At 45.7% G+C, this 26,796-nt stretch overlaps 1 protein-coding gene across 1 annotated transcript; it reads right to left on the reverse strand.

Moving 5' to 3' along the window:
• Positions 1-5,065: 5,065 nt before the first annotated feature.
• On the reverse strand, positions 5,066-22,578 carry LOC121006055. Its single transcript, XM_040438948.1, has 7 exons — positions 22,426-22,578; positions 11,575-11,787; positions 9,934-10,047; positions 9,291-9,347; positions 8,699-8,911; positions 7,346-7,462; positions 5,066-5,201 (listed from the first exon to the last, which is right to left on the reverse strand). The coding sequence occupies exons 2-7, from the start codon at positions 11,776-11,778 to the stop codon at positions 5,136-5,138; spliced, it is 771 nt and encodes a 256-aa protein (XP_040294882.1). The 5' UTR covers positions 11,779-11,787; positions 22,426-22,578; the 3' UTR covers positions 5,066-5,135.
• Between the last annotated feature and the right edge of the window lie 4,218 nt (positions 22,579-26,796).

Consider the following 26,796-nt stretch of genomic DNA (forward strand, 5'->3'; position numbering starts at 1 on the left):
TCCTATAAGGCCTAGTGCACCAGGCTTAGGAAACATTTTTTGCTACCTGTTTCAATCATTAAGGTGACAAAGTGTAATGCACAATCTGATGAATTCACCCTTCAAATTGTATAACTGTCAATGTAGGATTGGCACATTCAAAACATGCGGAGCCCCACGGAGTTGAAACAATTTATTATAACTACGTTTGATAAAATATGATAAAATATGATAAAATACAATAAAATACATTAAATAAATTAAACAATGGTAGTAGTTTTGTAATATTGCTTTGTCTGCAATAAGTTGATTTGAATATTACAAAACTACTACCATTGTTTAATTTATTTTATGTATTTTATTGTATTTTATCATATTTTATCATATTTTATCAAACGTAGTTATAATAAATTGTTTCAACTCCGTGGGGCTCCGCATGTTTTGAATGTGCCAATCCTACATTGACATAATTAGACCTTGTTGCCGGAAGAAAATACAGGATAAAGCCACCCTTCTGTTTGCAGGCGTTTAAATTGCATAGCGGTGGGATAACAGAGTAAAGGCTCCCCTGCGCTTCCTTTGATGTTCATGGCCAGGATACTTCAAAGTTAGTCTGTAATGATCGCTTAATGCACACTAATTTGGCTCTCTAGTTATACCTTATACCGAGAGGTAAACTGTTCTCGGACACCCTACTCATTCGGGCAGAGACTCTGTTGGTAGCCGTTGCCATATTGGATGGTAACATATGTGTTATATTGCAGCACTTTATATTTATGCGATACCCTGAGAGTGTGTATGTGTATATATATATATATATATATATATATATATATATATACACATACACACATACACACACACACACACACACACACACACAGGTCCATAAATATTGGGACATCGACACAATTGTAACATTTTTGGCTCTATACACCACCACAATGGATTTGAAATGAAACAAACAAGATGTGCTTTAACTGCAGACTGTCAGCTTTAATTTGAGGGTATTTACATCCAAATCAGGTGAACGGTGTAGGAATTACAACAGTTTGCATATGTGCCTCCCACTTGTTAAGGAACAAAAAGTAATGGGACAATTGGCTTCTCAGCTGTTCCATGGCCAGGTGTGTGTTATTCCCTCATTATCCCAATTACAATGAGCAGATAAAAGGTCCAGGAGTTCATTTCAAGTGTGCTATTTGCATTTGGAATCTGTTGCTGTCAACTCTCAAGATGAGATCCAAAGAGCTGTCACTAACAGTGAAGCAAGCCATCATTAGGCTGAAAAAACACAACAAACCCATAAGAGAGATAGCAAAAACATTAGGCATGGCCAAAACAAATATTTGGAACATTCTTAAAAAGAAGGAACGCACCGGTGAGCTCAGCAACACCAAAAGACCACAGAAAACAACTGTGGTGAATGACCGAAAAATTCTTTCCCTGGTGAAGAAAACACCCTTCACAACAGTTGGCCAGGTCAAGAACACTCTCCAGGAGGTAGGTGTATGTGTGTCAAAGTCAACAATCAAGAGAAGACTCACCACAAGATGTAGACCATTGGTGAGCCTCAAAAACAGGAAGGCCAGATTAGAGTTTGCCAAACGACATCTAAAAAAGCCTTCACAGTTCTGGAACAACATCCTATAGACAGATGAGACCAAGATCAACTTGTACCAGAGTGATGGGAAGAGAAGAGTATGGAGAAGGAAAGGAACTGCTCATGATCCTAAGCAAACCACCTCATCAGTAAAGCATGGTGGTGGTAGTGGCATGGCATGGGCATGTATGGCTGCCAATGGAACTGGTTCTCTTGTATTTATTGATGATGTGAGTGCTGACAAAAGCAGCAGGATGAATTCTGAAGTGTTTCGGGCAATATTATCTGCTCATATTTAGCCAAATGCTTCAGAACTCATTGGACGGCGCTTCACTGTGCAGATGGACAATGACCCAAAGCATACTGCAAAAGCGACCAAAGAGTTTTTTAAGGGAAATAAGTGGAATGTTATGCAATGGCCAAGTCAATCACCTGACCTGAATCCGATTGAGCATGCATTTCACTTGCTAAAGACAAAACTGAAGTGAAAATCCCACAAGAACAAGCAGGAACTGAAGACAGTTGCAGTAGAGGCCTGGCAGAGCATCACCAGGGATGAAACCCAGCGTCTTGTGATGTCTATGCGTTCCAGACTTCAGGCTGTAATTGATTGCAAAGGATTTGCAACAAAGTATTAAAAAGTGAAAGTTTGATTTATGATTATTATTCTGTCCCATTACTTTTGGTTCCTTAACAAGTGGGAGGCACATATGCAAACTGTTGTAATTCCTACACCGTTCACCTGATTTGGATGAAATACCCTCAAATTAAAGCTAACAGTCTGCAGTTAAAGCACATCTTGTTTGTTTCCTTTCAAATCCATTGTGGTGGTGTATAGAGCCAAAAATGTTAGAATTGTGTCAGTGTCCCAATATTTATGGACCTGTCTTTATGTTGGTATTTATCTTTTGAATACCCCGAGCACAAGCCAAAGGCGGCTTGCCTCTTAAGTAAAGGGGAATGTAATGTGCCATTACCACACCTTTTGGCACCTTGCTACTTTCTCCTATGTGCTAATTTATATTACCTAATGTGCTTCATGTCATCTTCTCATAATGTGCATATTTATGTTCATGAAACTGTTATGTTAATTTAATTGCCTGGTCTACCAGCAGATGGCGGCAACATTGGCAAGGTTAGTTTCCCTGGAGAGGAACCTCCTAGTTTCATTCCAGCCCTCACTAGAGAGGGAGGAGTTTAATTAGTGAGTAGATCAGTCTACCCTACCCCCTTGTGGGGAGAGGTTGTGTGAGGAGTTTGTCTGACTTAACCCCAGATAGGGGAAGGCAGCAGGCCTGGTCCTGTCTGGACAGGTGCTGTTAGTCCTATGCCAGCCTTATCACTGGAGGTTGTGCACACCCCAGCATAAGTGAGCTTGAGGTACTCCAAAGCCAGGACAAGAAGTTCTTAGGATTAAAGAAAGAGACAGACTAAGTTCCAGCAGAAGAGGAAAGTTCCTATTTACTCCAGCTTGCATAGCAGAGCCAAGATTGTTGCAGAGAAGTATTTGCTTGCCAGATTAAGCCAATACCTACTGATGACCAAGATACCGTTTGGAAACTGTTTTGATTACCATTTATGCCAAGTAGAGCTGTGTTCAACGTTACTAAGAGTCTGGACTCCATTTATTCTACTTAGTCATTATCCAAGTTCAACTACCCCTTTTTGCACTGCTTCGGACCACTTCACTGGGATCATCTGGGATCCAACTATATCCAGGTAGGAACACTGACACATGTATGCAGCAACATCTACAGAGACATTGTAGGCCACTCTACACCACTCTGGCAATCCTACCCTGGGTACCAACATTACCATCTACAAAGGGACTCCATGTCCTCGTTGCTTAACTGCAACTGGCGTCACATTTACTTGCTCCATAAGAGGGACATATTTCGTAGAAACCTCCCAAGGGGCAAGGGATCCCCCAGGTGCTTAGTGGGCCCTTTGCATACCTTTATCAGGGTATTTAAACACAGAACCTAGGGCAGCATGACCTCTAACTAAGGCCCTGCTGCTGTCACGGATATTCCCGTGGCAGGTACCAGGAGATCAGAGAGACTGGCAACTTGTGGGTTAAATTGACAACTTCACTGTGGATCTTATTGTGTCTGTGTTTGAGAATTCCACACCCCTTGTTTCAGGTGTTGCTTGTTGGTAAATAACTTTTCCCATAAGTAGCCACTTCTCACTCTTGGAGGTGCGGTTTATAGATTTTCTTCCTGCCTTCTAGCTAGCTGGTCGGTTGTACTCTGTGATGCTACTGGAGTTGCCAGTTTTCTACTTTCAGATAAGTCTTGTCTTTTCTTATTGTTTTGTGTTTGTTACATTCCCTGTTTGTATCTGTGCCTGAGACAGACTTCCATTCGTCCATCTGGGGAGAAATGGGTCGTCTCTGGTCCTAACCTCATTCCAGGGCCTTATAGGGATATAAAGGGCCTAGGTATCCAGCATATGAATATTCCTACCTTCAAGATCTATTCATATTGATAGGTAGTTAGGGCCCGAATTAGGGTTGTTTAGGAGGTGACCTGTTCCTTCCCCAGTTTCCAGGCCCAGTTACTGTTCCCCTTCCCTCCTGTGTTTAGTGTGGAGTTTTCCCCCACACTGATCGTGACAGCTGCCAGGCACACTCAGCCTCAGCTCCTCACTGCTCACTTCACAGCTTTCCCTATTCTACACAATTATTCTTATTTCTAGCCTTTCCCTTCACTGTCTCTGACACTAGAATAGAAGCTTGATTGCGACTGTCCACTGTCCCCAAGATCGGTTTCTGTCAGATATAGCATAGACCCATCCACACTCATTCACAGCTCAACACAGAATGACAATCTGCTTGTTCTGCTAGGACACCTCCTTGCCTGCTGAAGAACTGAATGGCTCACAGGTTGACAGCCTGGATGAGCCAATCATGGCAAGCCCCCCCCCCCCCCTCACTTCCATTCAGGGTCACGTGAGCATCCTTCTTCCTCCCTCATGCTTTTTCCAACCAACATGTTCAGTAAAATGGTGCTGCATGCTGTTTTCCTGGATTTGTCCGAAGAGAACCTGAAAATCTTCTTTGGAAAGTTCATAATGAACCTGGTTTGTTATGGACTGATTTGCTTATCTCTAGTCCTAATCATAAAAATTGGTTCTTTAAATCAAATGGCAAAAATTAAAAAGGCATGTGAAATGGAGATTTGCTTTATTATGTAGTGTGATTACACATCAGTATGTAGCCAAACAAGTGGCAAGTAACAATTATATATTTGATTATAACAAAACAGAAATGCTACGTAATGAGAAAGACCAGACTAGTGGAAATGACCCACACTGGATTCCATCATGGGGAGGAAAGAGTCAGTGGTATAGCAGGGTCGGTGTATTCTGCAGTGTACATTCTGTAATCATGTTATGTGATTATATGGTATAATACTAAACACAATGCTAAGGTTGGCACCAACGTGCATATATCCCAGCCATTTTTTTTTCTTTTTTTTAATCCAACAGCTTTCCCCTTACATTATATGATTTTACAACTATCCCTTAGATCAGTGGATTTTACCACTCTTTAGGCAATGATGATATCATCAGAAGGATTTGGTTTTATCAGAGCATCATCGTTCTCATCAGTTTTCTGTAAAAGATAACACATGTATGGAACATTATTAACAGTATATCTAATGCATCAAAGAACAGTACAGAGATCCAGCTAATGACGTTTTTATACCTAGGCCTGTAATCATGACAAAACTGAGGCCCCTAATGCAAGAACAATGGGAGTCATTTACAAACATTTTTACATTATTTTTTTTGGCGTAAAAATGTTGCATGATCCTTTTTGTGACTATTTGTACACCAGTGTGACAATATTTTGTCAAGAGTATAGTAGGGGGCCTGCTGGGGGCCAGAACATTGGCCCTGACAAATTTACCAACATTTACGCCTGGAAACAGGTGTAAATGTTGGAAAAAGACTACTCCACCCAGGGCTTGGTCTAGGTTTTCTACCAGGCGCACAGACTGCTGAAGGCATGCGCCTCATCATAAATTGGGCACATCTTCCGCCAGCAAAGCCAACACAAAAGGGGAGTAAAAGATCTGAGTAAAAAGCTGGTCTTTGTAAAAGACCCCCACTCTCTGTGTAAAGGCCTCTTTACACTGCTAGATAGAGCAGATGATTGTTGGTTCCTTCCTGGCAAACGCCTGCTTGTTCATGAAGGAGACCTTTGCATTTACATGCAGAGATCTCCTCCACAGTATGGGAGGAACAATCGCTAATGCCATCACTCATCCACATACAGAATCATTGTTTGCCGGCAGCAGAGTGCTGTTTAGATGACACGATCTGCTGCCTGCAAACAAAGATTTAGGTGACTGCACAAATGATCATATTACCCGATGAAAGAGGGTTTCGCTCATTAAATCGGGTAAAGGGCAGCACTTTACACCAGCAGATCATGATTACTGAACATTCCTACGAACGCTTGTTAGTGATTATCTGGCTGATGATCAGCCAGTGCAAAGGGGCCTTAAAGTCTGCCTTTGTAATATTGATGACCTAGGATAGGTCTATTAATCACTGGTCTGGGTGTGGCTCAGCCCAGTTCACTTCAATGGGGCTAAGCCACGTCCAGGCCAGTAAAAATAGTTGTAATATCACTGGCCTGTGCGAAACCGTGAGAAGGCCGTGGCACTACTGTTCTCAAACAACTGAACAGATGCTGATGATCTATCCAAAGGATAGATCATCAGTAATCAAAAGGTATAGAACCCCTTAAACTGTGCTGCAGGCACAACTTAATCAGGCAATCTGCTATGGCAGGCCTGGGAGCCTTCACAAAATCAAAGCTGCTATAGCAACCAATCGGAGCTCCACAATTTAACTGCAGGGGCTCCGATCAAAAGACAGAGGGAGCCCCCTCCCTCAAACACCTCAGAAGCTGTGGTCACTATTGATTGTGGCATCTGAGGGGTCAAATGACTGGGATTGGAGTAATCTCTGATCCCAGTAATTGCTGGCAGGTGTCTGTTGTATTATATAGTTATGGAGTGCGCTCAGCTTGTGAGTCATCTACATACATCCCTTTAATGCAAATCATGTACATGTATGAGATTTTGCATTAAAAAGGGTAAAGGAGTTGTTAAAAAAGGTTGGACAATTTGCATACTGCCATATGACTGTATACGTTGTGGCGGCAGGTTAACTGTAACCAGATGTATTAAAACCTCTGTTCACTTCAATGGGGCTGATCTGAGCCTAAGGCCGTGTGACTGATGAACATAAAGTCACATGGCCTAGACCAAACTGCGAGAAGGTCCCCCACCAATCAAATACAGATGACCTATCACGAGTATAGAAAAATGCAGACGTATCAGCAGCATCTCACATCAACGACTTTATTCGGACTTCAAAGCAGTAATACAAATGGCAACGTTTCGGCTGATACACAGCCTTTGTCAAGCCTGTTCACATTGTGTTATATACATCAATTTATAATAAAATACAAGTGCGCCACCCCCATCCAGATTACCCAATTGCAGGCAATGGCACAAATACACCAATTGCTATCCAGAGTATAGGTCATCAGTTTCAAAATCTTGGAAAACATTTTAATTATGTCCTAGTACTGTATCACTATGATGACAGTGCTGCCATACTGTGAAGATGACATGTAATATGTATATCATAAAGCTGCTTATAAAAGGATTGATATTTGCATCACCCATTACTGAATCATCACCAGTAAGTACTGTATTAATATGACATTCTGTCACTTACCTCTAATTTGCAAGAACAGCAAAATGACTTCACTCTCATGCCCACGCTTAGGATTGCCATGCAGAGACCCCAGATCATTATCACCAAGGTCATATATGTCAAGCATTTTATTAGAAACTGAAAATGAGAAAATATATATTATTTTGAGACACATAAAAGGGGAAATGAACAATAGGATTTAAAATAAATATACATATAACAAAAAAAAATTAAGTGTACTTTGTTCATCATACATCGTCACTAGTGATGAGCGAAGGGAGCTTTGGATGTTACATCAATACTGTACGGAGATCAGTCTCCGTACCAGTCAGAACCGAAGCAAAGTTCGGTTTCAAGTCTTAAAGTGGTTTTCCACTTTAGGTATTTCTGGTGACAGAAACCCTTTAAATTAAACTGGCTGACATTAGCCCATTCCTAGTTTTATCCATGCCCCTGTTACTCCATAAATGTAACTTTTATAATATGCAAATTAGCCTCTAGGAAAGGGGGGGGGGGGGGGGATGGTGCGACGACACATTGCTCCTGCTTCTATAGGCTCCAATCTCCCACCTCTGTCACCTCCCTCCAAGTCTTGATTGACAGGTCCAGGCAGCGTTTCGCATCCTCCTGCCGGCCCTAAATGCACGTTAAATCTCGCGCCTGCGCCGTTCAGTATTCAGCACAGGGATAGTGAAGTAAGGACGCTCAGTGGCTGCCGACTTCCTTACTGCGCTGAATACTGAACGGCACGCGCAGGGCCGGCAGGAGGATGCTAACGCTGCCTGGACCTGTCAATCAAGACTTGGGAGGTGACAGAGGTGGGAGAACGGAGCCTATAGGAGCAGGAGCAATGCCCCCCCCCCCCTGCTCCTAGAGGCTAATTTGCATATTATAAAAGTTACATTTATGGAGTAACGGGGGCATGGATAAAACTAGGAATAGGCTAGTTAGGTGCAGCTGACATTAGCACATCGCTAATGTCAGCCAGTTTAATTTAGGCATTTCTGGTGACAGAAACCCTTTAAAAAATTAATTACTAAAGTTATTCAACAAAGTCACGTGCAACTTCGCGAATAACTTACTTCAGTCCCATGTAAAAAAGACTTCAAATTTGACCTAGTCTATGTTTTAGGTAGGGAAATTAGACTGGGGCTGACGTGAACGGCCAATCTTTGTACAGCAAGGTAAGATATGTTTCTGCTATACAAGCAATAGGAAATACCGGTATATAGATAATATTCACTCCTTTTAATTTGTTTTACCTTTGGGTCTGAAATTCATCGTATGAAAAGATATGTAGCAAACCAATATCAAATTACATTTCTAAGAAGGAATATTACAGGATATTATAACAATGAAAGTAGAAGTGGTAACCGTGTATTTTCGGATTCCATCTAGGCATCTCTGGAGCTCATAATCATTGTAGCCGCTTGTTGCTCTGTAATATCCACGTCCATTAACAAGATTATAACAGGCTTGTTCATCAGGTCCCATCCAGTAGAAACGATAAGTATCATCAACTGTAACTACCATTCCCCCAATAGACACACCAAAGTTGACTAAAAGGGAAATGAAGGAAAGTGTCCTCTATGTGGGTAAATTAGAAAAGAGAAAGAAGTAAGTATTACAGAACACACAATAAGTTACCAATAAAATACAATATACAGGCCTCAACTAAACCCCCTAATTATAGGCTCTTTTGGGGTCATTTATCAAACTGGTGTAAAGTAGAACTGGCTTAGTTGCCCATAGCAGCCAATCAGATTCCACCTTTCATTTGTCTAAAGGAGCTGTCCAAAATGAAAAGTGGAATCTGATTGGTTGCTATGGGCAACTAAACCAGTTCTACTTTACAGCAGTTTGATAAATGACCCCCTTTATCTCTATTTCCTCACATTTGTGTTCTGAAGCAGTAATGCAGCACTAACTCTGGATACCTATTTTGTATAGTCAGGCCAACACTTACCCACCATATGTTTGGGAACCTGTAAGCCACAAGATTCAGTAGTCCAGACACAAGGAACTATGAAGAAATAAATAAAATAATGAGGTTTTCAATAACATGACAGTAGGAGGAAAAAAAAAGCTGGTGAATAAATTCTGTCTCATGTGTACGGTGCTTTGTTGATGGTTTATACATCCATGCCTGGGTGAAAATGGGGACAAGTCCGGAATCAGCTCTGAACCTGGACAACCCCTTTAAGTGCAATGCATTGTTCACTGAGGGCATATAATGGCAAAGTACAGATAAAATCAGTAGGTTATGAAATTTTCTGACCCAGAAGGTGGTCCCTTAAATGGACTGTAACATGAAGACAATCCTTGTCTAAGTTTACTAATATGGCCGTCATAGAGGAGGGTCCATTAGAGCAGGTCCTGCACCCGGAGACTAGTCTATACAGTAGTTGTGAAGTCTTTCCCAGTCATCTAAAATTAACAACAGAGGAACACAGAACTCTACCAAGTTATAACAGATAATCCGCAAAGTTCTGTGTAACCTGCAGGGTCAGTGTAAGGAAGTTGGGCTACAAAAAACGATGTTAGCAACCCTAATTAGGTAACTGACCGAGAGATACAGGGGTAGAGGAACATAGTTTAGCGATACTTACCGGAAAGCCTACCCAGAAGTGGACCCCTGAATAGAAGATGCTCAAACTCGGCTGTGTAATGCTGAAAATAATGGCCAACATGACAGACACCAAACCCAAGGAAAGATAGGCAACCTAGATAAAAAGGGAGCACATATAATTATGTAAAGTATTATGCACTATGAAAATCAGTCTCCTGATGACTTGAGCTGGGTTCACTTTAGTCCCCATATACCATTCTGGAAAAGAACTAACCCTTCAGCAAATAAGGCAACTACAATTCTACAGAGCTACAAGTTTAGTTCAGGCCCCTCACACATTGGGCCATCTAAGGCTACTTTCACATCAGCGTTTTTTTATTCAGGTTATGAGATCCAGCACAGGATCTCAAAACCTGAATAAAACGCATCAGTTTCATTTAATACATTCAGATGCATCCATTTCTTCTGGATCCAATTGTATTAAATAGAAAGTGAACAAACCGGATCCGGCATGAAAATCAGTAAGTCAATGGTGCCGGACCCGGTTTGCTCAGTTTCGCAGATCAGACACAAAACCGCAGCTTGCAGCGGTTTTGTGTCCGGTCAAAACACTGAAAAAAACGGAATGGAATGCATCCAGATCTCGTTCGTTCTGTTTTGACCCATTGACAATGAATGGGGACAAAACAGTGTTTGTCCAGATTTGAGATCCTCTGCAGGAAACGCATAAGTGAAAGTAGCCTAGACTGGTTATATATTCTGTGTTTTAAAGGGAACATGTCATAAGAAAATGACCTACTGTTTAAATCATGTTTTTATGCTTAACATATTTTAAAGAATTTTGGTGTTTTTTAATTTTCCATGTCAATGTCTAAAAATTTTTTTTAATTCCTGCAGTTTTCACACTGGCCACTAAGCCTAATAATGGGCGCCACTTCTTAGTCTGTACACTTTACTCTACACCAGGGGTAGGCAACCACCAGCACTCCGGCTGTTGTGAAACTACAACTCCCACTTGCTCTGTTCTTCTAAGAACTATCATATAAATGAATGGAGCATGCTGGGAATTGTAGTTTCACAACAGCTGAGAGCCCTGAAACAGATCTCACAAGCAAACCCAGAAACGGCAGTGTGAAAGTAGCCTAAGATCTATTTAGATAACACTGCTCCAACATTTACAATAATTGATATCACAGCTTATCTTCTCCCTCCTGACCGCTGCAATAGGTCAAAGAGCATGCTGAGAAAACTCTCTCGCAGAAGTCAATGAGTCAGCGGTCCATTGGTTGGGGATCCGCACTGAATGGTATCGAGGGCCACATTTGGCCCCTGGGCCACAGCTTGTGCACCCCTGCTGTAGAGGTTAGCTGCCAAACCTGACCCAAGGAACTGACTAGATTTTTTTTTGCCTCCACTTATAATCTTTTTAGGCACCGATGACCAGTTAGCCTAGTATGGCCTATTATCATCAAGCTTCTTTATTACTGGCCAATTAGTACATAATATTGATGGAAAGAAATAGTATAATGTACTTGTTAGACCAAGAACTCTGAAGGACCTCATGAGTTCTGCAGAACTTACAAGATGCTTCTACTTGATCTCTGCATTTACAAAAAGTTTCCAAATATAAAAGATAATTGGTCACCGATAGTAAAAGCTGGAAAAAAAAAAAAAACCTTACCCCAAACCCTAAGTGGGCTGCAGAACCAGACATACGGGAGGGCTTGGTCTTTTGCCCACTTCTCTTCATGTCCCGGAAGAAACGGAAGGTATCCAACAAACAATCCAAGGCAGAACGCTGGTTAATAGTAACGTTTACCACAGTTCCCTCTGGAGTCTCACAGGAGACTTTGCCATTTTCAGTCTTTATGGAGCTGAGATCCATTGTGTCAAGCTTAAAGAGATGAAAATGAGAAAAGGAATGTATCAAAGAGGCTGGCAAGGATTTTGACATTATAGGAGTTATCCCATAATTCATGTAAAAAATGAAAATCAGACAACATACAGTACATGACATGGCAATCATACAGCATATATGTCCCATACACATCACACATTCAAAATATATACGTTAATATAAATAAAACATAACAAGAGAGTGGAGATAAACCAATGGCCAAGGCCTGTTTATTAACTGATAAATAACCATAACACATTTTAGAGCCTAATCCTGAACTCAGACTCAAACCAGAATAGTAACTTCAGAGTCCATCCTATACCCAGGGTGACCTATGTAAAACCACCCAGACAGGCCAATGACCATATTATTCTAACAGGGGGGGGGTGGGCGGGCACACGGATCCAGGCTCCCCGGGATGGTGCGGACAAAAGGCAAGCCAGCCCACGGAGCCAGGACAATTATAGCCCCACTTCTAAACCACACCACCAATCAGGCACCTGTTGCCAGGGTCCGGGTATCTCTACCCGAAACCCTGCAACAAGACAGGCCCTCAACATCAGCCAATTACAGCCATCACTGGGCAGAATAACCACTCTGCCCAGTGACCACTGCAAAAACGGCGGGAAATTTTCCCTCCAAAACCCACTCTAAAAATAGTGTCACAATCACTGGGCAGAAATCAACCTTAACATGGGACAATGCTGATATGGCCATGTGGAACCCTCCTTTATGTCCAGGATCCGGCAAATCTCCAACAAAGCTAGAACCATCCCTGTACCTCACATGTTACCAGAGACCTCCACATTTATGGCTCCAGTTGTTCTGCTAGATTCCCTTTAGGCTGGCAGATCAGTTGGTGTGTTCTATCTGCTGCAGCTCTTTCCCTGTCACGGCCACAGCTTCTAACAGAAGATATGGCTGGTGACAACTGAAGTATTAAACTGAGCGCGTTCGACCAGCTCAGTGAGGTGGACAAGAAAGAAGGAAAATAACAAACAGCAGGTGGCGCTATACAGATAGATTTTATTGAATAGCTCCCTGGCTATGCAAATGTTTAATTATTTGCAATTTTTAAAAAAATATATCCATGAACTTGTTTGAAAAAGGTAGAACCCCTTTAATGTGAAAAACACCAATTGTCTGGTAATAATCCCATATGTAATAATCTGAATCCGCATGCATAACCAAAAATATACAATCTATAGAGAAACCAACATGCTGGACAAAATTCCATGTAAAAAAAATTTTTTAGGCCCCATGCACAAAACATTATCCATTTTGTGGTCTGCAAAGGCCCCTTTCACACGAATGACACGGATTGTGTCAGGACACGTTCAGGATGGGTTCAATGAAACTCGCACCATTTAGCAAGTAAGCTCAGTTTTGTCTGCAATTGCGTTCAGTTTTTTCTACATGAGTACAATCTGTTTTGATGCGTTTTTCACGCAGTTGAAAAAAAACAAAAAAACTGATGGTTTACAAACAAGGTCTCCTAGCAACCATCAGTGAAAACCACATTACATCTGGATGGAATGAATTTTTCACTGAAGCCCTATTCACTTCTATGGGGCCAGGGCTGCGTGAAAAATGCAGAATATAGAACATGCAGCGTTTCACATGCAACGCAGAACTTATTTGTGAAAAAAAAAATGGCTATAAATACAGACCCATTGAAATGAATGGGTCAAGATTCAGTGCAAGTGCTATGCATTCACTTCACACATCGCACCTGCGCGGAAAACTCGCTCTTGTGAAAGGGGCCTTAGGGACTGTATTATGTACTAATTATGATTTATTGTATTATAAACTGCAATATCAAGCTATTAATAGACATCCTATTACATCCTGCCACAGGCAACATGACAGACATGGGGGCCTTCAGAAAGCCTCTCAGCTGCCTTGACAACTACCTGGCAGCCCACATTTGGATTAACAGGGTGCTGATTGCGCCAGCGAGAGCAGGATGCCAGCTGAATAATTGTAGGCAGTGCAGCTGATGGCACGGTCTAAGCTCCTGCGTCTGCACCATCACAGCACGGTACTATTATGGCGCTGAAAGTTAACCCAATTCTTACAGTGACCTAATAGTACGGTGCTGAAAGGGAAAGGGTTATTAATATATATATATATATATATATATATATATATATATATATATATATAATTTTTTATTTAAAAAACAGAAACTCATAGGAGTCCACTCAGAAAATGAAAAAGACAAATGGGACACCTAGTGGGCAAAAACAGTTACTGCCATACACTGCTGACAGAACCCTAATCCAGCAATCATCCTTTCCTTACGGTCAGCTACTAATGGAAAATATATGAATCTGTGTTCCTGAGGCTCAGGCAAGAAAGGGATGCCAATGACCTCTTGACAAGCTCTGCCTCTAATGCCACCAGATGTAAGGCAGCTGTCCTACAAGTCAGTGTTCAATCCTTTAAATAGGCTTTGAGACATGACTTGGATAATAAAGAAGCCAGCACCTCATCTGCAGACAGCTGTTTCAGGGTGTCTCTCATTAGTGCAGAGCAGAGAGTACTGGCTTAACTGCGCGAGAGGCCAAAATCCGGATTTGGGGGTTAACATCTCTCCTTGGGGAGGGAGCGCCTTAATTGGTGTGAGGAGGCTTATACGCCATATATGCTCCTCTGGAATTCTGGGTAGAAAGGGATGCAAATGAGCTCTGGTGGCATTAGAGTCAATAAATATGTGTGCTGTTCGTGGAGATGTGTGAAAGAGGCCTTCATATGATGAAAATTAGCACTTTAGAGGGCAGAAAAACACTTAGGGCTCATGCACCACATCACTTGAATGGGTCCGCAATCCTGAAGGTCCAGTGTGAGACGGAAGCACTACGGAGTGCTTCATGGGCTTTCTCTCCGAGCCTCCGCACCGCAAAGAAATAGAACATGTTCTATTTTTTAGCAATGCGGATGGATCATGGACTCATTCAAATTGAATGGATCTGGATCAGTCTGTGGAATCCACAAATTGCGGTCCCCAATGCATGGAACAGCCGAGCAACAGAGACCTTAGGGCTCATGCACACGGCCGTTGTTATCCGATGCCCGTATTGCGGTCTGCAAACAGCGGGTCTGCAATATACGGGCACCAGCCATGTGCACACCATATCATGGATGTGGACCCATTCACTATGGAGTGCTTCCGGAGTGCAAGCACTATGTTTTTGCAGTGCAGACCGCATCTGCAAATGGTGGCCACATGGTCGATGCCAGTGGAAATCTCCTGAGCCCTAATGCAAAATACATTGGTCATTTACTCAGGGCCTCTCCCCTAAACCTCTAGTTTTCCCCAACCCCAGCCTTCCAAATAAACACACACAACCACTGTTCGGATTAAAATCCGCCACAGCAGCCATTTTTATTAATAAAAATAAATACATAACACAAATAAAATAACATTAACCCTGACGAGGGATATCGTAGAAGCCCCAAAATTTTATATCCATAAAAACCCAACATGGCAATTCTTGCCTGCAGCCATAAAACACCAGCACGGAGACACCAACTGATGGACGCCTCTCCGAACCAACCGCCTCAACTATGAGAGTCCAGCCCCACTATTGAGGCCCTCCCATTTTCCAATACCGTCCTCTACCACCAGCAGGATCTCCCACCGCCAACAACGCGCAGCTTGACCCCTACCTCCCTCAAGCCTGCGCGTTCCTCCACAACCGTAACGCCCTTTCAATTCCTCCTTGCAAATCCAAGGACCACAAATCAGTACCCACCACGTTCAAGTGGACACCATCCACCCTCCAAAATCCTCCACTCTCCGACTCCAAATCAGGATGCCTGACCACCACTGCCCCATTCCGAGCCACAAATCTCCCGATCGCCCTGTTCACCTTAATCCGCGCCTTATTAAGGCGATCCACCGAACGTGCCTCCCGCCATGTCTTCCGAGGCACTATATCGGACCAGACAGTTATCAAGCCCGGAAACAGGGACCACAGACGCAACAAATCAAATTATATGTCCTTAATCAATTCCCTGCAAGGCCTAACACCCAAGTCATTACCCCGAACATGCAACACCAAGATGTCTGGAGAACGATCCAGGCGTTCAAAATGGTGAACTTCCCTCAGCACACTACTCCATAACGTACCTCTGCACCCGAGCCACCGTATTACCGCGACATCCCTACCGAAACCTAACTGCCGCCCGGTCGCACGTCCGCACACAGCGCCCCCCAAAAAACAAAGGTGTCCCCGAGAATCCACACCAAAACCGCAGCACCTGCAACACAAAAAATAAAAAATAATAAAAATCACCAAATTAATAATAACGCCACCAGTCAATGCCCACCCAACCGAACATAGGACTTCAAACGTGAAGATTCCCACCTCCCAATTCTCTTAATCACCTCCACGACCATGCCCAACCTGGCCGCCTCCATTGCCGCACCAATCCAGAAGGAATGATCTGTAAAATCCCTAGAGTCCATTCCCAACGCTCTTAAGCATTTCCTAAAAACTGCCACAAACTGGAAACTCGACAGGAACGACCCGTCCTCGTGCCTCAAAAGGGGTCCACCCCCCCAAAACTCATGTACGACCTGTATTCTCCCGAACAGCGGACCGGACATAAACACCCGCGAACCTCAAACAACGCCACACTACAACCTCTACCCTCCCTATCCGTCTTAGACACACGAAGATGCACCACCACCCTGTCACCATACAAGTCCACATCTTTCCAAAACAAACCACCCTTTCTACGAACACTACTACACACCAATTCCCCTAACCTAAACGCACCGAAAAAAGCCAGAGAAAACGCCAACCTAAACAGTCTCACTTCACTCCCTGATCTGCAATCAGAGCCCGTCTGAACCCCTATCTGCAACAACAAAGCAAACAAAACTGGCCTCCTACTACCTTCCACGCGCCTTCCCCTTCTACAACCCTTTAATACCTGCCGAACCAAAAAGGTTTTAGTAACATCCGGGAGGCACCCCAATTTAAACCCGAAAGCCAAACCTGCCATAAAACGATTCACCTGCGCTACTGACCACCCTTTTTCTGCCGTATTCCCCAAGAATAATAGCAAAGGAATCTCACCCTCATCCACACCCACTCCGAAATCCTCTCACCATTGTTCCCAACTACGCCACGCCTTCCCGTAGGCCAACCATGTACCAGAGCTCAACGACTCCCTCAACAGCCCCTCTACTGTAGCTCCAAGAGCTCCCAAAGAGATTCCGGATACACCAACCTTTCCGCCTCCGCTTCTGGGCCAGCTGCCGAAAAAACGCTCCCACTGCAAACGAGAAAGAGAGTCAGCCACCCCATTATCAACCCCAGGCATATGAACAGCCACAATCCAAGCGTTAAGCGATAAACAACATAGAACTAAATGTTGCAACAACCTAACCACTGAAGGAAAAGAAGCAGTCAAACCATTGATCGCCTGCACCACCCCCAGGTTATAGCAATGAAAACAAAACTTTCCAATTTTTAAACTTGTCCCCCCAGAGCACCACAGCAAGCACTATCGGAAACAGCTCGAGCAGCGCAACATTCCTCACCCAGCCCCTCAACACCCAGGACTCAGGCCACCTCCCCGCACACCACTGCCCACTGCAGTACACTCCAAAACCCCAGCCCCCCGCAGCGTCCGAATATAAATAAAAATCAAAGCTATCCACCGCATCACCCATAACCAACGCCCTGTTAAAATGCCTCAAAAACCCATCCCAAACCGCTAAATCATCCTTCAACTCACGACCCAGCTGAAAAAAATGATGCAGAGAAACCACCCCCTTCATGGCCGACGCCAACTTCCTACAAAAAAAATTCAACCCATCGGAATAATCCGACAAGCAAAATTCAGCTTCCCTAACAAGGATTGTAACTCCCTCAAACGAAGTATGGGAACCCTTAATGCCCTCTCCACTACCATCCTCAAATCCCGCACCTTGTCCTCTGGCAACCCGACACTCCATTTTAACCAGGTCAATAAATATTCCCAGAAAACTCAACTCCGTCGTGGGCCCCACAGTCTTACCGTCTGCCAATGGCACCCAGAACGACTTGAAAACTGACTGCAATGTTGACAACGCACAAACCCTCGAATCCGCTGGACCCAAACATAAAAAATCATGGAGATAATGGATAAGCGAAGAACATCCCGACACATTCTCCACCACCCATTCCAGGAAGGAACTAAACGTTTTGAAGTATGCACAGGACACCGAGCACCCCATCGATAAACACCCATCAACAAAATACCCACCGTCCCAGAAACAACCCAACAAATGCAAACTGTCTGGGTGAACGGGCAAAAGACGAAACGCCGCCTTAATGTCAGTTTTCGCCAATAAGGTCCCCGGGCCCAATTTTTGTACCCAATCCATAGCCGCATCAAAGGAGGTATAGACCACCGAACAAAGCTCAGGATCAATATGCTCATTGACCGACGCCCCTTTTGGAAACTATAAATGATGAATAAGCCGAAACTTGTTCGGCTCCTTCTTGGACACCACACCCACTGGGGAAACCCTCAAAATAACTAACGGTAACTCCATGAAAGGCCCATCCATCCTACCCAACGCAACCTCCTTGGCCAATTTGACCAACACCACCTCCGGGTGTTACAACGCCGAACACAGATTTTTTGTAACCGCAATACCCGACTCTCCCGGGCGAGACGGAATACCAAAACCCTCAGTGAAACCCCTCCTTAAAAATTCTGCCGCACCCCGGTCTGGGTATCTATCTAGATACCACGCCATCCCATCCACCCGCATCGGCGTCTGACCCGTCTGCAGCAGCTGGCTTCTCCTCTGTGTGGTCCTGGTATCTTCTCTGCTTCAGACAATTGCTGGTTTGACGCATCGGCCCATAAGACTAGGTTTTAGAGGAGGATAATAAGAAAAAAATATTTTCCATTGCACCTCAGGTTAGACCACCAATCAGACCCCCAGTGTTAATCAGACCTCAGATCAGACCCCCAGTGCCTCAGATCAGCCCACCATGTCAGCCATCAGCCCCCAATGTCAGCCATCATGCCCCGATCCATCAGCCATCGAGCCTCCCCCCCATGTCAGCCATCAGCACATATAAAGGGAAATAACTTACCTCTCCTGCTCCTGGACGCCGCCGTTCCTCAGCACCAGCGCTCTCGTTCTTCTTCCTGGTTCTTGGCTGTCAGCTGTGAAGGCTGCGCACAGTGAGGTCACATGGTGCACAGCCCTTTACAGCAGACAGCCGAGCGGAGGACCAGGAAGCGGTAGGTAGAGATCCTTCACTGCTTCCCGGTCCTCCGGTACTAATTAAGCACTTCCAAAATGGAAGCGCTTCATTAGTATTCGCCCCATAAGGCCCAGGGGCGAAAAATACAGGGCAGCCGCTTATTCTGCCTTATTATAGCACCGGTCCTGTCATTATGGTCCCACTGCATGCTAGGGCGGACCACCTTCCTCTGACAAAACTGTTCACGCTCGCAAGAATGGCGAACGCCTAAAGCCAATTTGCAAAAGTGCAAGGTATCAGACGATACTTTCTGAACCCCATCCCTCCTCTTTCTGAACCCCATCCCTCTTACCCAAGTCAAAATTAAAACGCTCCAAGGGGAGAAGGGAAAAAAATGTCGACGTACTCCCCTTGCCATATCCTGTTTCTCACCTCCTGCTTCAAGTGTTCCCCAAGGGGGCCCTCGAAGCACACATACACCTCCCCTCTCGCCGAATCATCCACCCTGGGCCTATTGTCCTCACAGTCCGCCTGCGTTTGAACTGACACTGAACCGCCAACCCTGACACCCGCACCTCCACTCGCCCCACTGACTCCCGGCCCCTCCCCCCAGGCTTGCAGGGGCGCCATACCCGACACCCCTACCCCACACAATAACCTCCCCAACCCTCCAAGCACCTCATTCTGACCCGCGCCAAAACCACCTAGCCCAGCACCATGAGCTAACGCAAGGAGCACCCCCAATGCTGCCTCACCTGGCTGCCGGGGTGCTGTGAACCCCGCAGCTGACACTCTTGAATCCTGACACTCCACACCAGATTGTAGAAAAGATAGAAAGCCACAGCAGCATGTCCAGCAATTCTTCTTTATTGGTCGATAACTTCACAGCATAGCATAAAAACAATGGCAACGTTTCGGCTAAAAGCAGCCTTTGTCAAGCATGGCGTCGTGATGCGGATCGGCTGCTCTTTGATGACGCCTATGGTCATGCGCACCTTCTACATTGGGACGCCAGCCACCATGCTGATGTCTACGCGCGATCACTTCATACAGGTGAACATGTTGTATCAACTGACTAGTGTGGCTTAGTAGCATTGTGATTTGATGTTATGTAGGTGTGTCACTCAATATTGCTGTCGATTGGATTACCATGATTGTGGGAGGTACCAGATTTATATGCTGGTTCTTTTAGTTGAAACATATGCTTGACAAAGGCTACTTTTAGCCGAAACGTTGCCATTGTTTTTATGCTATGCTGTGAAGTTATCGACCAATAAAGAAGAATTGCTGGACATGCTGCTGTGGCTTTCTATCTTTTCTACATTCCTGTGGATCGCATTGGATCTGTGATCTCTTGCCCAGCTGTTGCATGATCTCCATCACTGCTCTACTCTCCGCATGCTGTGCTGCTCCTGAACCTATTTTCTTACTCCACACCAGATGTCACCGGCACGACCACTACAGACGCCATCGACCCGATTGCACACCGCATCCCAGCATCCTCCGCGCTGAACCGGATTTGTCTTCTTATTCCCTGTGGACAGGACCAGCCAAGGGCTGTCCATCAAGCTGATGAGGCCTCTGCACACCCCTCTCCTCTCTGTGCACAGCCTTGTGTCTCCCACGATGAGCAGGCCCCCCCCCCCCTCACCGAGAGTAGGGAGCCTGCAGTACCAGGTCCTGCCACCACGCCGCCGAGGACGGGGTACTGGTCCCCCCGCCCTGCACTGGATCTCGCTGACATGTCGGATTCCTCCCACCCCGGGAGGACCTGGAAGGAGCTCCTGGTGCGGAGGGTCCCCTGAGGGCTCCTAACTCAGCGCCGAACCCTAGGGGTGTCCTCTGGGCTCAGGCGCGCCGGCGGCCATACCCGCCGCGGCCGCTTAGCGCTCGCTGTGCCCACCGCCTCCCCCTGCAACAGGCTGGCTACCTGTTCCTGCAGCCAGTTTCAGTTTGGGCCCTTGGCCTCCGCTGCCATCCTCAATTGCTGCAACACTTCCTCCACAGAGTGGGACATCACGCTGGTAAGTGTTCTCAGTTCCTCTCTCTAACCAAAATGGCGCCCACTCCTACACAGCCCCTACCCTTTTAACCCTAAAACCCACCCCCCTTTCCTAACACCTCCCCTCCTAACAGCTATTAAAGGGGTTGTCCGAGTTATTTTTTTTTATTCTTTCTATGTTTCTAACTAGGCAAATGTAACAGCTTTCCAATTCACTCACTTTATCTCCAGTGGCTGGTTTCTCAGATTCCACTGAGGGTCACATGACCTGTGATGCTTCTCTCCCTACTCTGATAATGTTCATGCACAGTCTACTCTGGAGATCTGTACACCAGCTATCACTGTGCTGGCCACGCCCCCCTGCACTGCCAGCTGCTGCTTATTGCTCTCTCCCAGGATTCTTAACCTCTTCAGCTGCACAGATTCAGGGCTGACATGTTTACTGTGTAGCTGCAGGCAGTGAGGATACAAATGCTGGGCACAGGAGCTGAAAGAGAAGTTCTGCAGAGCGTTGCAGGTAGGGGGAAAATCCAGTGTGTATTAGCAGTGTCATTGTACAACTAGGACATGTCGTTCTATACATACAACATGCTGTGGAGTCTCCCAGCAGGCAGACATGTCACTCAGGGCAGCATTTGTACTCACTCCCTTAGCAGTGTCATTATATAGCTGGGACTAATAGTTCTACACATACAACATGCTGTTGAGTCTCCCAGCAGGCAGGCAGACATGTCACTCAGGGCAGTACTTGTATTCACTCCCTTAGCAGTGTCATTATATAGCTGGGACTTGTAGTTCTGCACATACAACATGCTGTTGAGTCTCCCAGCAGGCAGACATGTCGCTCAGGGCAGTACTTGTATTCACTCCCTTAGCAGAGCAGGGGGAGGGGCACAGATAGTTTTTATTGCAAGTAAACAAAGGGCCAGAAGAGAACCAGGGAAATGAGGAAATAGATTTTATTTTTTTTGCCTAAAACCTGCTTAGCTTAGTTATATATCGTTGACCATCAGATTTATAGTGCTATATCTTTTTTTTCCCCATAACTCGGACAACCCATTTAACTCCCTCCAGCCTGGCGCTTCCTACCAAAGCCTATCATGTCGGCCTCCCCCTAACTCCCATCCTAGCCCAGCCTAACTTAACATGCCCTGGAGCCACTACCGCCTCTGCACCCCCTGTAGCTACACCCTGATAATATCCTTCATCCATGTGAATGGAGCTTGGACACAGAGTGGCTTTCAGGGCCAGTGACTAGGGAGAGACCTGCTTGGTTATATGAGCTATGTACTTTAAACTTCAGGATACGCACTGTATATAACATTCTATATACTGGGACATTAGTAGGAGTTTCCTCTGATCTTTATATATAATCACATAATTATTCCCAGCGGCTGTCCACGTACTTACCTCCTCTCTCAGCTCACACGCAGCCAGAAATTCTAAGCCTCAGGAAGACAGAGCAGCTCTGCCAGAAAAGCACAATGTAAACTCCACAGACGAGAGGGAGGTGTTTACTCTGCAGAGGGTCAGGAGAACACGTCTGCCCTGCCTACAGTGGGCTAAACAACCTCATGATGTCATGCCCACGTCACCAGACTTACTTTCTGTGAGAGGAGCAACACTATGGAGTTTGCTAGAAAGCATGTTTTGCCAAGCAAGCTTCTGGTCAGTGCCAGCAGACACCCACACTGTATACTGCAATATCAGCAGGAGGAGAACCACATCTACAGCAGCAACGCTCTGCAGGGACTGGGAACTCTGGGTACACTGGGGTGTAATGCTCTGCAGGGACTAGGAGCTCTAGGTGCACTTGCAACACTGCAGGGACTGGGAATCCTGAGTGCACTGAGATACAGTGCTCTGCAGAGACTGGAAACTTTGGGTACACTGGGATGATATTGTAACGCCCCAGAGGTGGATTACCACTTTTGCACTCCGCTACTATCTCCTATGGTTAACCTAATGTCATTCTATTTATTAATTTCCAGGTCCTGCAAAATGTGTATTCATATTTCTTATTTATGTAACTGTTAACATGTAATTTTCCTGGTTCACCAGCACATGGCGGCAAACATAGCAGAGCTATCTTGGCGAGAATGGAGCTTTCTATTCCATTCTAACACCCACCTCTGTGGTGTGGTGGGCGTGTCCCACTTGCTACAGGGAGGGTGTTCTGGTTAGAGGTCAGAGTGAGAGTACCCACTTCTGTTGGACAAGCCCTTGCCAAAACAGCTGGAGCACCTTCAGCTCAGCTGGATATGGAGGCAGAAGCTTGAAGCCTTTGAAACCAGGAGTAAAGTGTTCCCTGAACAAAGCTAGAGACAGACCAGATTACAAAGTTAAGTACAGCATAAAGAAGAAGCTGAGTTCTATAGCTAGCCTGTCAGCACAGCAGAGCCACAGATGTAGCAGAGAGGAGTTTGCCTGCCACAGTTAATGCTAACGCCTGCTGGAACCAAGACAAAGCCTGAAACTTTTTGGAGAAAACGTTTATGCAAATTAAAGCTGTTATAAACTTCATCACAAGGTCTGGACTCCATTTATTTTCTCATCCCCTTCATCAGCTGTGGAGCCAATGCCTGGGGTCCAGCGTATCCAAATAGGAGCACCGTGACACGTGCACCAACACAGGGACAGCAGAGGGCCCCTGTGCAAGGAATGTACCTGCCCCCCCCTCAAACCACAAATACAAATATACACATGCAAATAAAAAACATCTTGTGAATATGGATCAATATGTTTACAGTATGTATATATATATTTTTTCATACTAGGTCACGCCTCTAACTCTGCCCAAAGCATAACTATGCACAACCAGTCTCCTTAAATGTCCCCACATAGTAATTATTTCCACTTTGTACCTGCACATAGTAGTAATTCCCACACTGTGCCCCCTTCGCAGTAGCTATGTCCAGATGTGCCCCCTTCGCAGTAGCTATGCCCAGATGTGCCCCCTTCACAGTAGCTATGCCCAGATGTGCCCCCTTCGTAGTAGTTATGCCCAGATATGCGCCCTTTTATAGCAGTTATGCCCAGATCTGTGCCCATTTCACAGTAGTTATGCCCAAATATGTGCCCCCTGCACAGTAGCTATGCCAGGTAGGTGCCCTCTCCCAAATAGTTATGTCCAGATATGTGCCCACATTGCTGAGAAAAATGTTTTATTATATGCAAACGGGGGCGTTACGATTACTCCTAGAGGCTCCGCGCTCTCTGTAACTGTTGCGCCCTCTGCACTTTGACATTGCCAGTTGTGATGACTAGAGTTGAGCGGACACCTGGAAGTTCGGGTTCGGCTGAACTTCGCAAAAAAGTTGACCCAAACTTGACCCCGAACCCCATTGACGTCAATGGGGACCCGATCTTTGGAGCACTAAAATGGCTCTAAAAAAAGTCATGGAAAGGGCTAGAGCAGGCATCCTAAAACTGTGGCCCTCCAGCTGTTGTAAAACTACAACTTCCACAATGCCCTGCTGTAGGCTGATACCTGTAGGCTGTTCAAGCATGCTGGGAGTTGTAGTTTTGCAACAGCTGGAGGGCCGCAGTTTGAGGATGCCTGGGCTAGAGGGATGCAAAAGGCAGCAAAATGTGGTTAAGAGCATGGCAAGTGCTCTGCAAACAAATGTGGATAGGGAAATTACTTCAAATAACATAAAATACGTAAAAATAAAAATTAATAATCTTGATCTAGGAGGAGGAGGTCCATATGGAGTAGGAGGTTGAGGAGACGGTGGATGTGGCGGTGTAGGTCGAAGCGGCAGTGGAGGAGGAGGTAGCCAACACTGGGTTTTGTTTTTTATTTTTTTGTTGTTTAAATTGGGGTAGACTCCAAAACATTGGGAAATCTAAAAAATAAAACAAAGAGAAAGTGCGCTGCAGTACAACAATGGCTGGGTGAGACCGGTATACATGTCTATTCTGCACAAGGTACCGACAAGTCCTGTGGGGTCCCTGCATGGTTCATTTTAATGAACGTGAGCTTGTCCACATTGGCTGTGGACAGGTGGCTGCGCTTGTCTGTGATAACCCCCTCCTGCCGTGCTAAAGAAACGTTCAGACAATACACTGGCTGCAGGGCAGGCCAGCACCTCGAAGGCATAAAGGGCAAGCTCAGGCCATGTGCTCAATTTGGGGACCCAGAAGTTGAAGGGGGCAGACCCATCAGTCAGTACGTCTAGACATGTGCACACATACTGCGCCACCATGTTGCTACAATGCTGCCTCCTGCTAAGACGTTCCATATCCGCTGGTGGTGCTGGTTGTTGTGGCGTGCTGACAAAGCTTTTCCACATTTCGGCCATGCTAACCCTGCCTTCTGAGGTACTGGCGATGCCCCAGCTGCGTTGGCGACCTCTTCCTCCTCCTCTGCCTTTCCCTTGTGCTTCCACTGTCAGGTGGAAATGTAATCAGCAGCGCGTCTATCATCGTGCGTTTGTACTCACGCATCTTCCGAACATGCTCCAGTGTCGGAATTAAGGACGGTACATTGTCCTTGTAACGGGGATCCAGCAGCGTGGCCACCCAGTAATCAGCACAATTTAGAATGTGGCCAACTCGGCGGTCGTTGCGGAGACACTGCAGCATGTAATAGCTCATGTGTGCCAGGATGCCCAGAGGCAAAGACCAGCTGTCCTCTGTGGGAGGTGTATTGTCTGTGTCCTCTGTATCCCCCCAGCCACGCATCAGTGATGCCCATGAGCTGGTTTGGGTGCCACCCTGCTGTGAACTCTGTTTCTCCCTCCTCCTCCTCCTCCACCTCGTCATCCTCCAGAACTGTGCCCTGGCTGGACAATTGTGTACCTGGCATATGTTGGTGCAGGAACCCACCCTCGGAGCTACTTGTGAATGACTGGCATGAAACCCTTGTAAATGATCCCTCTGCCTCCTCCTTCTGTGCCACATCCTCTTCCATCATCGCCCAAAGCGTTTTTTCAAGGAGGCATAGAAGTGAGATAGTAACGCTGAGAACGGTGTCATCAGCACTGGCCATGTTGGTGGAGTACTCGAAACAGCGCAACAAGGCACACAGGTCTTGCATGGAGGCCCACTCATTGGTGGTAAAGCGGTGCTGTTCCGCAGAGCGACTTACCCGTGCATGCTGCAGCTGAAACTCCACTATGGCCTGCTGCTGCTCGCACAGTCTTGCCAGCATGTGCAAGGTGGAGTTCCACCTTGTGGGCACGTCGCATATGAGGCGGTGAGCAGGAAGGCCGAAGTTACGCTGCAGTGCTGACAGGCGAGCAGCAGCAGCGTGAGAACGCCGAAAGCGCGCACAGACGGCCCACACTTTCTGCAGCAGCTCTGACATATTGGGGCAATTCTTCAGGAATTTCTGCACCACCAAATTCAGCACATGCGCCAGGCAAGGGATGTGCATCAAACCGGCTAGGCCCAGAGCTACTACAAGATTTTGCCATTTATCTTACACCACCAGGCCGGGCTTGAGGCTCACTGGCACCAACCACTCATCGGTCTGTTGTTCCATGCCCGTCCACAGCTCCTGCGCGGTGTGGAGTTTTTCCCCCAAACGGATAAGTTTTAAAACTGCCGGCTGTTGTTTACCCCTGGCTGTGCTGAAGTTGGTGGTGAAGGTATTACTCTGACTGGATGAGGAGGCGGTAGAGGATGAGGAAGTGGAGTCGGAAGCAAAAGGAGGCAAAGATAAACGCCCTGCAATCCTCGGTGGTGGAAGGACATGCGCCAAACTGCTATCCGCCTCAGGCCCAGCCGCCACTGCATTTACCCAGTGTGCTGTTAGGGAGATATAACGTCCCTGAC

Source organism: Bufo bufo, chromosome 6, assembly GCF_905171765.1.
Source record: "Bufo bufo chromosome 6, aBufBuf1.1, whole genome shotgun sequence".
Classification (NCBI taxonomy): Eukaryota; Metazoa; Chordata; class Amphibia; order Anura; family Bufonidae; genus Bufo; species Bufo bufo.